The 16,278-nt window shown below is 44.0% G+C and overlaps 1 protein-coding gene across 2 annotated transcripts in view; it reads right to left on the bottom strand.

The window, feature by feature from the left end:
• The window catches only part of qtgal (queuosine-tRNA galactosyltransferase), a 449,903-nt gene that overhangs the window by 33,113 nt on the left and 400,512 nt on the right, over positions 1–16,278 (bottom strand). For both annotated transcript variants that reach the window (XR_015073069.1, XM_085963430.1), the window contains exons 10-11: positions 9,229–9,297; positions 5,620–5,694 (exon numbers count right to left, since the gene is read on the bottom strand). Coding sequence is in view for 1 of the 2 variants with exons in the window: in XM_085963430.1 (XP_085819556.1) it covers positions 5,620–5,694; positions 9,229–9,297 (144 nt within the window). In the remaining variant the exon portion in view is untranslated. The remainder of the gene's footprint in view (positions 1–5,619; positions 5,695–9,228; positions 9,298–16,278) is intronic.

A 16,278-nucleotide genomic window follows, 5' to 3' on the forward strand; every position in this document is an offset into this window, starting at 1 on the left:
TATTTATTATACATTTTTTTGGCAATGGCTCTCATTGTAAATGCACAATCATTGCTATATTGCTGGCAATGTGAAGAAAATATGGGTCAGTGTTAATGATAGCATGATGAGTGAGTTTTGCAGAGACTCACATGCCCCAGGGGCTGGTTGTGGTGAGTTATTGGTTTTTCGGTACACGCTGTGGCTCTCTCTGTTATAATAATGCCAGCCACTGTTGAGATTTTTTGTGTGTGGCTGTGTTGCTATAGCTTTGTGAACTTTCGTAGCAGGTGGCTACATGCCTCTCTGCTCGAGTGGCACTTCAACCACAGGGGAGGATATTGTCAGTGTGCTGGACAGCCATTGGCATGAAGCCGAGAACAGAAACCAGAGTAATTATGTAGCAATTTCAATGTTCCTATTACTAAAATAATGAAGATTATTTTATATCAGATGCTGACAATGAGTTCTCCATTGGGAACTGGAGATACAATGTTGGAAACTTCTTACAGGACGGAGTTAAAGAAAAAAACACCTTTTGCTGTGCCCCTCGTATTCTCAGATCGTGCACTGTTAACTTGATTCCAAATGTCGTCTCCCATCTCTCTTTTTAAATAGACAAGAGTCTCACATTTTCAGTAAAATGTGCGCTTGCTTAACAAGATACTGAAAACAACAAATTCGAGGAAATTCTATATTCAGAAGGTTTTTTATTTTACCCCCTCATTGGCACAGGTAATGAAATTTCAAACAAATACTTTCTGAAACTAGCGGTCAGAATGATGAAAAAAGCAGCATGGTGTCTTTTAGTGTTCGACTTGAAACCAGAAAATAGCTGGCTGTTAAATATTGAAAAAAATATATTGATTTAAACATACTAAAGGCCAGAACAAAGGCAGGTTGCTAATGGACGGCTAAATGATTTAGTAGTTTAGAAAACTGTGGTTCTAACCTCTGGAATTTGGGTTCAAATTTAGCCCACGCAGATTCTATCTGGGGATGAGTTAAAATCCTAATTGAATTTTAGCTTCATTCCTAGTCAGCACGAATCCTCAACAGAAAACTGCCTTCACAATTCTCTTTTAGATTGAAGAGAGGAGGACAATTGTACAGGGGGGGCGAAACGGAGGTTTTTAACACTGTAAAAAGTTGGTTACTTATTCATTCTTAAATTCCCCTCCCTCACGCACAATTTTCGCCCCTTCACTCCTGAAGGAGCAGACTCGCATTGGGCTGCAGTGCAGCAGGTACCTTGCAGTATCACACTCAAGCTGCCATTTTTCACATGCAATCCTAACTGTAAGGGGGGGGATTTTAAACTCTAAGAACGGGTGGGTTGAAAGCAGGTGGGGGATAAAAAAAGTGATTTTTAGAGTGGCATGCAACCCGGCTTCAACGTACCCAATTGTCGGGTTTAACGGAGGCGCGTTTGGATGCTGACGAGAAACCTATTCGCTGAAATCGGGGATTTCCTAATTGGAATCGGGCGGGTGGTTATTGGCAGAATTAACATCCTTAGGAAACTTTAATGAGGTATTTTTAAGTTGTGTTTAACTTGGCATCAATGAGTTGGACTATTTGTGGCGGTCCACCTCCAGTCTTCTCCCTCTCCCTTGTGATTTGCGCTCTCTCCTCCTACAAGTGGCGAAAAAACAGTCCTGTGAGTGAGTGAAGAGGAGGTCTTCACCCGATGGATGCAGTGCATTTGGTGAGGGTGACTATGAGACAGATGCATCACATTGCATAAGGATTGGGGTGCGTGTCAACGGTGGATGGATAAATGGGGAGGTGATGCAGTGCATAGAAAGTGATGGCTGGGTGGTGCTGAGTTGTGTGGGTGTGAGGAGTGATGTGATGGAGAACACTTAGCAAGACAGAGTGATTGGGATGGGGTGGTGCTTAAAGCATAGGATGTAGTTGAATCAATAAATGTACTCACTTATCCTGACCTGGTGAGGTAATTAAGTCACTTCCTGCACTGAATCCATGACCTGGACACAAAGCTCCTGCCACTCACCTCCTCAGCTACCTCCAACCACGCCTTCTTGGTGAGAGCTGCGGGTTTCTTCCTCCAATTGATAGGGAAAAGTATGTCGTGCCTGCTCCTGACTGCACCCAGCAGTAATTCCAGCGAGGCGTCATTGAATTTGGGTGCTGCCCTTGCTCTATGTGCACCATCCATCCTGAACACCGTCAATTTCCATTTATGGACTGTCCCTTTAAATATAGCTAAGATTACGTCATGCGGGCGGGAGCGCATCACTGCCCGCTATGTAGCTTGGAGACGTGAAACCCGGAAGCCAAAATTAATTGGTACAATTTAGTTGAGATCGCAGATTCCGACTCGCTCAGTTGGCTTCCGTGTTTCCCACTCCGGCTCGGAAGCCGATTTCAGATTAATATCGGGGCCTAAGTATCAGCACACTGTTTGACTATGAGTGGTGGAGGTCTAGAGTCATGGCCATGACTGATCATGTCCTCACCCAACATTGACACACGTGCCCTTTCCAATGTGTATCATTGCAACCTGTACTGTTTGAACTGGCTTCTTAATTTGCCATATTTCCGTAATGTTAAACTCATTAGGTTCTGAGGACCACAACAGCAGGCTGAGGGAGCAGCACGTAAGGAGAAATGTGTCTGGATCACTGAGTTCACTGTCATTCCCTGCACGTGTCCCACTTTTTCCAGATTGTAGGGGATGCGAGGTCCACTGACTGAGTGACTGGACCAGAGAGAATATCCAGTGCAAAAACCCTAAAAGTGTATAATCATTCCCCAATAAAGAAGCTAAGCAGCTAACCTGCTACTAGGTCAATCCCTCTATTAATGTTCCCTTCTTTTGCGGTTGAAACGCATCGAGTCCCTGCTTGCATCTTCCTGGGCGATATTCAGAACTTGGCATTTGGAGAAAGTACAGGCACACGCTTGCAAATTTGTATGTCTGGTTCACACCACACACTCTACCAGTGGGACATCTTCAATAAGCACAGCTGACATTATGGAAAATAGCATGGAAGTCAGTATTGTACTTATTATTTACTGGCACAGACATCTCTTGCTCTTGCCAAAGAGGCAGCTTGATCGCGATAGATTTTTTTTGCAATAGTGTGGTGTGAGAATAGGATGAACTCTTTAATGAATAAAATAAATACTATCAGTGAGTATAAACGATAAAGTGAAGCTTTAAGAAAAACCCAAACACGCCTTGGCAAATCTCAAGGTTTCAGTCTGATTGACAGGTGTCATATTTAATGGGATTCTTTGGAATTACCAAGAGAATATATTTTTTATTCATTCTCAGGATGTGGCCGGCATTTATTGCTTATCCCTAGTTGCCCTGCGAAGGTGGTAGTGGGCCACCTTCCTGAAAGCTGCAGTCTTTGTGTAGCGGTTAGATACAACTGAATGGCTTACCAGGCAACTTCAGGAGGCAGTTAAGAGCCAACCACGTTGGTGTGGGACTGGAGTCACATATAGGCCAGACCGGGTAAGGATGGCTAAAGGACCTTAGTGAACCAGTTGGGTTTTTATGACAATCCGATAGCTTCGTGGTCGCTTTTTTTACCGATGCCAACTTTATTTTGTTTGTTATTTTCAGTTTTTTTTTTAAACTGAATTCAAATTCTCAAACTGCCATGGTGAGATTTGAACTCATGTTCTCTGGATTATTAGTCCAGCCTCCGGGTTAGCAGTCTAGTATTAGCTCCCACAGTGGGAAGAAATGCAAGAAAAGAAACAATGCACATGTGAAAATACTCTGCAAAAGAATAACTTAGCACTAGATTGTGACCATATATATAATGGCCCAGAAATTCGGGTCTCCACGGGTGAGTATGCACGGGCTACTCACCCGTAGGCCCAATGGAAGTGCATGCACTGCGCATGCGCGGGAAACCGGCACTTCCGTTCCCCTGAAAGGAGGGGTTAAGAGGTCGAACGCGTGCGCAGGAGAGGCTGCGCGTGCGCATCGAACTTACGTTTTATTTGCAGGTTTTCCCGGGAGGGTAAGTCTCCAGAAGTTAGCCATGTAAAAAGCAGTCGCAAGGCCTGCTTTTTACAAGGTAAGTGGTGAATTAATTAAAATTAAAACATTTTTTCCACAGGTTTATTATTTTTAAATACTTTAAAGAAAGGTAAGTTTATTTTTAGCCCTGTTAGAAAATAAAATTATTTTTTTCAAGAATTAAAATTATTGTTTAAAATAGTTATTTCATGTAATTTATAGTTTATTTAAAAAATGTGATTTTTAAAAAATGTATTTGAAGATTTAGTGATGTTTTGGGGCTCATAGTATTTATAGGTTTGACAGCCCTTCCTGTCAAACTTATGAATGAAGCATTCCCTGCTCCGATTGGCTCCCCATGGCCCACGTGATCCCAGGGGACGCTTCGAACTAACTGCGCCCCTGGGATACACAAGCACTGCGCGTCGGCAGTTGGAGCAGGCCCAGGATTGGAATTCCACGGGGGCCCACAGCACAACGGCCGGCGCGCAAGGTAAGTGCAGGTCGGGGGCTTGCACCCGCGGGAAGCTCCTGACCCGAATTTCTGGGCCATTAATATTGTTTTCCTTTCAAGGAGCTGGATAGATATTGTAAATATATACATATATGTTTATTACCTATGTTATTCATGAAGAAAATAATTTAAATAAAAACTCGACGTTGCTGTCGAGTCACCAACAAAGAAATCCCCGTCTGCTCTGCTTATCATTGTCATCAGTGTATGGAGAAGAGTCGGAGTCCAATTCTAGGCCTGAGCTTCATGCTGAGCAGAGGGAGGGCAACAGCTGGGCTTGGGGTAAGGCTGCAGATGGTCTTCAGCCTGAGGAGAGTGCAGGGAGAGCGCATGGAGCTGGACCTGAAGGAGTGAAAAGTAGGCTTGGGAGAGGGGTTGGGCAGGAGCTGAGTCCGTGGTTAGCAAGAGCAGGTGGTCTCAGTGCTGGGCTGGGTGTTCGGAAGGAGTGTGTACAGAACTTGGTATCAGGGAGTGAAGGGGGAGTACAAAACAATTCAAAATGGAGTCTCGTTCAAATCAGCTGAAGGCCTAACTCTGGCAGGATCAAATCCTAAACAGTTTACAAAATGTTTGTGATCAAGGTGATCTTCAAGCCATGTTCTAAGAATGCAATACTTTTCCAGTTTTGGCACCCACCTTCAGCATTAAGCACTCCCAGGTCAGGTACAACACAGAATAAATGGAAAGTCAATCTTTCTTTATTCTATTCCAATGCTAATCTTCACACATCCTAATTTTGAGGCCAAAGTGCACTAACCTCAACTTCACAACTCCACCGGTGCAAATGTTTCCCATTCCCACGCCAGGCATTCTGAAAGGCTCTCTGAATTAGGCTGTCAATTTAGTGCTGGTGTTTTCAGTTGTTTTACACCACGGAGTTACACCCATTAAGACCTCGATTGAAATAGATTATTTCATTTAGAACCCTTCGAGCCAAAAGAGAATTTCATTCTCTCAGTTGACACTGGATTTAAACGCAATTCTGAGAAGTGAAAGAACCATCTTCAAAACCCACCACACCACCATCTTGGATTTTACTCGCCTTTGCTACCATTGGGTTCATCTTATGGTTGCTCCATTGTACACGTTATAACTATGAAAACAAGTGGTTATCACTCACCAGTTTCACACAGATGACCAAAGGGGGCTTGGCTTCTGTAAAATGGCAAATGGGAACTTTTGGCTTTGGCTTGTCCTAGAAGAAACAAGAGCACTCGTCAGCATGCTATGGGGATTACTCCAGCAAGAGTGTCGAGCTACTGAGGAACCCTGCCAGGCTCAGACTGGTGAACCACCCATTACACAAAGAGACATAGAACGTTTCTTGTATAAAGTGCCTTGGGATGTTCTAATATGTTAAAGATGCTATATAAATGAAAGTTGTTGTTGTTTTCTAAGAGAATCTGAAAGCATGCAAAAGCCTGAAGATTCTCGTTTGCTGTATGTGTGTATTTGGAGAATTCAGTTTAACTTCTAACATTGGTTAAATCTTGGAGGTTATAAAAAAAGTAATAATTTTGGTCTTGAGAGAATGTTAACCCATAATTCCACCCCCCCCCACCCTTCCCAATCCCATTCTTATTCCATTGCTAGTCTGCCGGTGTCACACACCTTTTGAGAGGATGGTGATAGGTCCCAGTTCTCTGCCTGTATACAGCTAACTGCCGTTATAACATTCAGTAGAATGTACTTCCCCTTTAAAAAAAGACTTGCATTTATATAGCGCCTTTCATGACCACCAGAGGTCCAAAAGCGCTTTACAGCCAATGAAGTACTTTTTGAAGTGTAGTCACTGTTGTAATGTAGGAACGTGGCAGCCAATTTGCGCACAGCAAGCTCCCACAAACAGCAATGTGATAATAACCAGATAATCTGATTATTTAAGAAGTGCGCCTACATTTTTGATTCCTCAATTTCATTGTGTACAAACCTGCCATATTTCTTCATGAAGCAGGAGCACTATCCCTGTGGGGATAACTATTATTTGATCATGCAGGAATATTTACCGAGTGATTCCAGGGATGAGGGATTACAGTTACGTGGATAGACTGGAGAAGCTGGGGTTGTTCTCCTTGGAGCAGAGAAGGCTAAGAGAAGATTTGATAGAGGTGTTTAAAATCATGAAGGATCATGAAGTAAATAAAGAGAAACTGTTTCCAATGGGTGGAGGGTCGATAACGAGAGGATGCAGATTTAAGGTGATTGGCAAAAGAACCACAGGAGGCAGGAGGAAAAACATTTTTACGCAACGAGTGGTTAGGATTTGGAATGCACTGCCTGATAGGGTGGTGGATACAGATTCAATAGTAGCCTTCAAAAGGGAATTGGATAAATACTTGTAGAGAAAATTGCAGCGATACGGGGAAAGAGCAGGGGAGTGGGACTAACTGGATTGCTCTTCGAAAGAGCCTGTGCAGGGTCGATGGGCCGAGTGGCTGCCTTCTGTGCTGCACTATTCCCTGATTTCATGAAGTGTTCAGGAGCTTTAAGCCCATCACTAACCACCTCTTGAGGTTACTGCAGCTCACGTTTTACACCAGGAACTCTAGGTGGGTTATCTCACAGTGGCACAATCTTTTATTTTGAAGAAAAAATTGACAAAACTGTATTTACACAGAAAATTCACTATTGTGAAGAGATACATTCTGTATGAATAAAAAAGGAAAACCTAGAGTAAAATGCATGTGGAAACAGTTGATAAGCCCACTGGCCAGAACAAAAGAGGATGTGAGAGTAGGATTATCAAATCATTACAATATACCAGCATGCTGTCCGTAGGTAAAACCGATGGTCATTGTATGTAATGTATCTGCATATCACAGAATCACAGAATCCCCACAGTGCAGATAGAGGCCATTTCGGCCCATCGAGCCTGCACCGACACATATCCCACCCGATCCCCGTAACCCCTACACCAACACATATCCCACCCTATCCCCGTAACCCCACGTATTTAATCCCCCTAACACTAAGGGTCAATTTTTATCATAGCCAATCAACCTAACCCGCACATCTTTTGGACTGTGGGAGGAAACCGGAGCACCCGGAGAAAACCCACGCAAACACGGGGAGAATGTGCAAACTCCACACAGACAGTCACCCGAGGCCAGATTCGAACCCGGGTCCCTGGCGCTGTGAGGCAACAGTGCTAACCACTATGCCACCGTGCTGTATCTGCAGTCATGATACAAGGCAAGTTCTGCATGCAAGTTGGTGCCAAGTACTAGTTTTGTCCCTTACAGATGTGAATTAGAAAAGATTCAATTAGCAGTTTCTTCCTTTACATGGAATATTCTGTCATCAGGAAACACTTTATCAGGTGGCCTGTCTGTGACCCAGAGAAACTCAGCCATCCAGGAAATCCAACTGAATGTCAGTTGAGGCAGGGATTTTAGCCAGGGTTCTCATCGTGGAAGTCCAGCTCTAAAGGCACTAGGCCACAAAATGTGTAGGGATGCACTTGTGTTGCATCTGTAGTGTCGGCACAAGATAGTTGCACTTTGCAATGACATTGCAGTTATAGTGTAGATGCAGTCTGAGTCTGGAGTCAAGGACACATAGAAACATAGAAACACTGCCGTGAAGTAAAGTGAGACTCCCTGGCGGAGGGGGTCTCATTCAACTGTTTGTGGCATCTCTTCGGGCCTAAACACCTGATTTATGCTACAGAAAGTTTAACATCGATGTGAAGCTGAAGCCCCATTGCACTGGCACTAAACTTGTAAGTAAACCCTAAGTCACAAAGGAATTCCGGTACTCAAAGGGTTAAACCTGCGGGAGCCAGTAACTCTGACCAACTCGTGCAATGATATTACTGTGAGCTATTAGTTTAGTTAAGTGTCAATTACATCATTATCTGTCTATCATTAATCTGTATTGTTTTTATAACCCCTCCTGACTAAGTACTAAGTGAAGCATCTATTTCAATTCCCCCCCCCCCCCCCCCCACCCACCTATCCAGTTACCCAGGATTAAGCTATCAGTATACATGCACAGTGGTAATAATGGACACTTGGGTATTAATTAAAAAGCTGTAATCAAACTGAGGGTTTCAGAATAGATGGTGTTGACAATGCGAGAGAAAGCACATGGGATTTTAGGCTAAAATTGAGATTTAAAAAAATGAAAATTCCACATCTTACCATTTCAGGAGTACTCTAATATCTCAGTCCAGTACCAAAAGGGACTCACGGAAGATGTCAATAGCCCTTAGTGATCTCATAACCACAGGCTCATTGGAAAATAATTTGCTGTAGATTAGAGGGCAATGTCATATACCACTATAGTACAGTATATTTTCTTGCAATAAACAGTGTGTTGCTTTTTCATGCCAGTATATGTCACGTTTCTTTATACAGCATGTGAGTCGTGAATACCAGCAGATCACAGGGAACAAAGCTGAGGAAGAGATGAAGTGCTGCTTGTGGGAAGATTCTGCTTCCCGCCCCACCTCCCGAAACTGGGATTGGGAACTCGGTTTATGGGGAAATCGTGGGATAAACCCACACTCTATCACTCTGTAGGTCCCTGGAAATCCAGCTCTTTAAAAGCCATATAGAGTTACAGAAAAATAACTGTACACTGCAGTATTGCTGCTTAAAGACTTCAGTGACACGAACAGTTGAAATGGAGGGATGTGGGGGGGGGGGGGGTTGCTGTGGTGTTGTGCAGGTGCTTCTGCCACACCTTGGAGTGTAATAAAACAGTATTTGCAAAGAGGGATTCCAACCTTTGACTCTTGATGAGTGTAGAAGCCCTTCGCTATCTTACTTTGATCCACATCACAAAACGACACAACCTGTAAAAGGCAGAAACCATAGTTAGCATTAGCTACGTATTAGCAATGTTACCTAGAAATCTCAATTTGGGGTGTTCCATCGATAAATTTTAAAGACATGGATTCCTGAGTTCCTTGAGTATTCAGCAAGCTCGATATTAATCCATAATCACTGCCAGCAACAAGCAAACAAAAATGTCCAAAAGGTTTGCTTTTTAATGAATATATAAAAAGGTGAACTTTGTAATGCAAGCAGAGAAGCCAGCTAATATAGTAAGAGTGAACAAATCCCACCGCTACTTTTCTGGCTGGGCGTTCCCGAAAGCTGCTGTTGAACAGTTACATGATGGTGCTTGTGCACAGAGAAGTGTTATAACGACATACAGGGTAGGCCTGCGTGATTTGTGACCTGACTGCCCCTGTGACTTTCCTGGACAATGCCTTACTCACTAGTCGTATTTGTTGTGATTCCATCCCAAGTAAGAAATAACTTGTATTTATATAGTGTCTTTCATGACCTCAGGACATCCCTTTACAGCCAATGAAGTACTTTATTCAGTGTAGTGAATGACATAATGCAGGAAACCTGGCAGCCAATTTGCACACAGCAAGGTCCCACAAAGAGCAATGAGATAATGGCCAGATAATATGTTTTAGTGATGTTGGTTGAGGGATAAATATTGGCCAGGGCACCAGGGAGAGCTCCCCTGCTCTTCTTCAAATAGTGTCATGGGATCTTTTACAACCACCTGAGAGGGCAGACAGGACCTTGGTTTAACGTCTCATCTGAAAGGTGGCACCTCCGACAGTGCAGCACTCCCTCAGCACTGCACTGGAGTATCAGCCCACATTATGTGCTCAGGTCTCTGGATCGGGGCTTGAACCCCTAACTGACTCAGAGGTGAGAGAGCTACCACTGAGCCAAGGCTGACACTAAGAATTCAACCTGATCCTCCATGACTGTATTGGTGCCGTTTCCTGCTCTCGCCCTGAACGAGAAAATTTAATTCACTTTGCTTCCAATTTCCAACCTTCCCTCACCTTCACATGATGCATCTCCGACTCTTCACTTACCTTCCTCTGTTCCATTTCTGGGGATAGGCTATTGACAAACATTCACTGTAAGTCCACTGACTCCCACAGCCAGCTGAACTACACTTCCTCCCATCCCGCTTCCTGTAAGGACTCTATTCTATTCTCCCAGTTTTTCCGTCTCCGTTGCATCTGCTGACGATGCCACCTTCCATACTAGTGCTTCCGACATGTCTTCCTTTTTCCTCAACTGAGGATTCCCCTCTACCGTGGTTGACATGGCCCTTGACCGTGTCCATTCTATTTCCCGCACTTCTGCTCTCACCCCTTCCCCTTCCTCCCAGAACCATGATAGGGTTCCTCTTGTCCTCACCTTTCACCTCACCAGTCTCCAGTCAATGGATCATCCTCTGCTATTTCTGCCCCACCAGTGTGATCCCACCAATAAACACATCTTCCCCGCCCCTTTCAGTATTCCGAAGGGACTGCTCCCACCGTGACACCCTGGTCCACTCCTCAATCACCCCCAACACCCCCTCCCCTTCCCACGGCACCTGCCCTTTTACATAGAAACATAGAAACTAGGAGCAGGAGTAGGCCATTCGGCCCTTCGAGCCTGCTCCGCCATTCAACGAGATCATGGCTGATCATCCAAACCCTAGCACCCGGTCCCTACACCGACAGCCATCCCACCCAAGCCCTATCCCCGTAACCCCACATATTTAATCCCCCCTAACACTAAGGGCCAATTTTTATCATGGCCAATCAACCTAACCCGCACATCTTTGGACTGTGGGAGGAAACCGGAGCACCCGGAGGAAACCCACGCAAACACGGGGAGAATGTGCAAACTCCACACAGACAGTCACCCGAGGCCGGATTTGAACCCGGGTCCCTGGCGCTGTGAGGCAACAGTGCTAACCACTATGCCACCGTGCTGCCACTACCACCTCCCTTCTCACTGTACAGGGCCCCAAACACTCCTTCCAGGTGAAACAGTGATTTACTTGTACTTCTTGCAATTTAGTATACTGTATTTGGTGCTCACGCTGCGGTCTCCTCTACACTGGGAGACCAAACGCAGATTGGGTGACTGCTTTGCGGAACACCTCCATTCAGTCTGTAAGCGTGACCCCGAGCTTCCGGTCGCCTGTCACTTTAATTCTCCGCTCCACTCCCACTCTGACCTCTCCATCCTCGGCCTCTTACACTGTTCCAACGAAGCTCAACGTAAGCTCGAGGAACAGCACCTCATCTTTCGATTAGGCACTTTACAGCCTTCTGGACTCAACATCGAGTTCAACAATTTCAGATCATAATCTCTGCCTCTATTTTTTTTTACACATGACAGCTGTTGATGATTCTGCCATTCCCATTTACACCTCATCTAGACTCATCTTTTATTTCTTAACTTGTCCCATTACCATCTCCTTTTGCTTTGCACCATCATCCCTTTTGTCATTTAATCTCTCCTGCCTTCCACCCTATCACAGACCTTTCCTTTTGTTCTTTCCTCCCCTCCCCCCTTTCCCTGCCCCTACACTTGCTTAAAAATCTGTTACATCTCTAACTTTTTCCAGTACTGACGAAGGGTCACCAACCTGAAACATTAACTCTGTTTCTCGCTCCACAGATGCTGCCTGACCTGCTGAGTATTTCTAGTATTTTCTGTTTTTATCCTCCATATATGTTGATCATTAAATGGTAAATTTAGTTTGGACATCTTGAAGTAGATCTTAGATCTTCTCAGTAGCACGAATTTACTAGTGCAGTGAACTCTGCATGCATAAAATTCTTAGAGAGCTTGATAGGCGGTTTCCCCTGGCTGGAGAGTCTAGAACTAAGGGGCATAGTCACAGGATAAGGGGTCGGCCATTTAGGACTGAGATGAGGAGAAATTTCTTCACACAGAGGATTGTGAATCTTTGAAATTCTCTACCCCAGAGGGTTGTGGATGCTCAGTAGTCGAGTATATTCAAGACTGAGATCGATAGATTTTTGGACACTAAGGGAATCAAGAGATATGGGGATGGGGAAGAAAGTGGAGTTGAGGTAGAGGATCAGCCATGATCTTATTGAATGGTGGAGCAGGCTCGATGGGCCATGTGGCCTCCTCCTGCTCCTATTTCTTACGTTCTCTCAGCTTCACGACAAAGTAGTCACAGGTTGTCTGCCCCAATATTTTGTTGATATACATGCTTGGCGTTTTGATTTCTCAGTCATGAGCCCAGTTCACCAGGCTTGTAGTTACTAGGCTACAATCACAGCCAAGTTTTATATTTATTCACTGGAATATGTCACTCCGACACTTACTGATCATGTAAAGTCTAAGAAAACCACCACTATATGTAAAATGTATCTGTTGTGCTAATGGCCACTTCTATAACTTTCTATTGCTGCAGTAATACTTTCCTGATTGTTTTGTACAGCCTGTAGAATAAGTTTAATTATAACCTGTGGGCAAATGTTATTTTATACACTTTTTTTAACTCACAAACACAATCTCAGAGCTGAAGCAACATTTGTTTTCAATTTACTTGTTTAATTCATAGAATATTTAGTTTACATTCTGCCATTGAGGTCTGTTTGAACTTTCTGTTTTTCACTAATGAGGCTGAATGGCTGGAGAATTGCAATAACAGTCGACTAATTTCCATATTGAGGAGGAAATGGTGAGCCCGTAAAAACTGCATTGCAACAGCATCACGGACAAGTACGATTGATAGTTTAAACATGTATTGGACTTTGGAGTTCTAAAGGGGTATTCCCATGCCCATGCAAATGCAACGAATGCCTCTTAATTTTCTAATGACAGGCATGGCTCATCACTAATTTAAATGGATGGGCAGTTAATGTTTGGTTCTAAAGTCCAGATCTTATTTTGCCAGTCCAAGATGTATATTTTCTGAATTGTGGTACATATTCTAAGCATGCAGTGTTGTTCCAGTGTAAATTGGTAAGTCATAGATGAGTCCAGAAATATATCATCCACTGCAGAACATTCTTTTATTATTTAAATCTGATTTATACCTTAAATGGATCACGAGGGATTGCAATCTCTCACACTTGATTAAACATTAGTGAGTATGTGACTGCATGGTGTTGCCAAACGGAGACTAGATAATATCTCATTATGGCAAATCAATATATACAAAGAGTCACTGATTGGACTCTATTACACCTTTTAAGATGTTTGCATTCCTGTAACCTGTTATTATGTTTGCATGTTTTATTTCCCTATTGTAACCTGATACTCTTTCTCCCGTCTCTCCCCATGGTTCCATTCAGATAGACATCACTTCCACCACATTGCTGGTCATTGACACCTTTCAGCCCAAACAGCTTTCAGTATTCAAAAGGACCATCACTTGTATTTAATGTGCTTCTTCCACAGTCTGAGCTTCACAAGATGTGAATCATTTTAACAGGCCTGGTTTCATAAAGTTAACTGAAAATGAAAGATTTAATCCCTCTGTGGCACGTCATAATGTCCAAGCATCAGATTTCAGAGCAAGTAACAACTTTCATTTTGTTTTTTTCTGATACATTTGGAATAAGCAACGAAGTTCAAAAAACATCTCATTAGCGGGGCCACTGACAGGGGAACGTTCTAACCCTTGGTCTTTGTCTCTCACCGCTGTCATTCCTACCTTTGTCTCTACAGCTCTGATGTCTATTAGATTGGAAAATAATATTTATTTTTTCACCGTGGTATGAAACATTCAATTCAGCACTGCTAACTACAGCTTCAAACTCTGTTTCATGTAATGAGTTTGAATGTAATATCTAAAGACTTATATGCTGGGACCCATTTCCTGAGTTGTTGTTGATGTTGTTGTTGTTGAGCACGTACTGGCGACCCAAAACAAGCGCTCTACTCGGAGCTCCGGCACGGCAAGAGAGCCCCAGGTGGGCAGAGGAAACGCTTCAAGGACACCCTCAAAGCCCCACCGACACCTGGGAATCCCTGGCCCAAGACCACACAAGGTGGAGGAGAAGCATCCGGGAAGGCGCCGAACACCTCGAGTCTCTTCACCGGGAGCAAGCGGAAGCCAAGCACAGGCAGCGCAAGGAGCGCACGTCAACCCAAGCACCCCACCCACCCACCCCTTCAACCACCGTCTGCCCCACCTGTGACAGACTCTGTAGGTCCCGCATTGGACTGCAAAATCACCTGCAAACTCATTTTTAATGTGGAAGCAAGTCATCCTCGGTTCCGAGGGACTGCCTAAGAAGAGGATTGGCGACCATGGACCTTTCCTGACGCTAACTCATATCAGAAAACCGCAGGTGTGCTGCTCGTGATTTTCCAGTGTGCTATGCTGGTGGGTGAGGCTCCATACTGCCAGTGCATATTCCAGGATTACTGACAGGGATTACTACAGTAATTACCGACCGGGCCTGACATCTTTAGTGGGTTAGCAGGTTAGAAGCTGTCCTGAAGAAGAGTGTTGTAAAACACCTAGAGAAGTATGAAGTCTTATGGGCAAATCAGCTTAGCTTTATGTGTGGGGGTTAGGAGGGGGGAATGGGGGAGATCACGCTGGACAAATCTTCCCTGCATCCAACACGCAAGTCTTACATAACCTGGACCAACAGATCAAGTTGACTGCGTAAGATCCAATTCCATTGGCCTTGGAGAAATACAACTTCAGTATTCCGTGGGGTTTCTGACAGAAATATATCAACTGGTATAAATATTTAGAACAGGCTTAGAAGTGTTTGCTGAAAGATGGTTATAATTACTAAATAGTGGATCACCATCTTTGATTTCAAACATTTCTTCAAGTTTAAGATGGAAGATGAATAAAATATGTCCTATTTTGAACCTTTGTCAATGACATGGATTTCTATGATGCTTCCTTATTTTATAATTTTCTAGTTATTTTAACTGCCTTGCGTGCCACTATTGCACTAATAAAACTTGCACTTCCTTAATATGTTGAATCTTAAAAGAAAAAGGAAGAGAATCCAAAGTTGTAACACTAGAAACCTAATTCTTAATCAGAAGACCTGAGTACAGAGCCAGAATTTAATGAATTTAAACTTAGAATCATATAGAATCTTACACAGAAGGAGGCCATTCAGCCCACCGTGCCCGTGCCGGCTCTTTGAAAGAGCTGGCCAATTATTTCCACTCATTCCCCATAGGCCTAAAAAAATTTTCCGTTTCAAGTATTTATCCTTTTGAAAGTTACTATTGAATCTGCTTCATCCACCCTTTCAGGCAGCGCAGTCCAGATCATAACAACTCGCTGCGTAAAAAAGCAATCGCATCTTGGCTCCGGTTCTTTAGCCAATGAACTTGATTTCCCTAAATTGACACGTTCTGTTAACCCTCCTTAGGCTGCTTCTATAAAACAGAGTGGGGGACCACTTCACCAGGTCAGGGGGTGGGAGGTAAAGCTGGGAGCGTACAATCCAGCCTATCTCTTGAAGTTCATCATGGAATATTGGCCCAGAAACTCGGGTCCCCACGGGTGAGTACACGCAGGGTACTCACGCGTAGGCCCAACGAAAGTGCCGGTTTCGTACATGCACTGCGCATGCGCGGGAAACCGGAAATTCCGTTCCCTTAAAGGAAGGGGTTCACAGGTCGAATGCATGTGCCGGAGAGGCAGCGCGTTCGCCTGGAACTTCCGTTTTCTTTGAAGGTTTCTCCGGAAGGGTAAGTCTCCAGGAGCTACGCTTTTAAAAAGCAGTCGCAAGGCCTGCTTTTAACAAGCTATAAGTGGTGAATTAAGTAAAATTAAAACATTTTTCCCACAGGTTTATTATTTTTAAATACTTTAAATGCCTCACAGCGCCAGGGACCCGGGTTCGAATCCGGCCTCGGGCGACTGTCTGTGTGGAGTTTGCACATTCTCCCCGTGTTTGCGTGGGTTTCCTCCGGGTGCTCCGGTTTCCTCCCACAGTCCAAAGATGTGCAGGTTAGGTTGATTGGCTATCATAATTTGACCCTTAGTGTTA

Source organism: Somniosus microcephalus, chromosome 21 (genome assembly GCF_052327205.1).
Source record: "Somniosus microcephalus isolate GS21.2 chromosome 21, FLI_Smic_1.0, whole genome shotgun sequence".
In the NCBI taxonomy this organism is placed as follows: domain Eukaryota; kingdom Metazoa; phylum Chordata; class Chondrichthyes; order Squaliformes; family Somniosidae; genus Somniosus; species Somniosus microcephalus.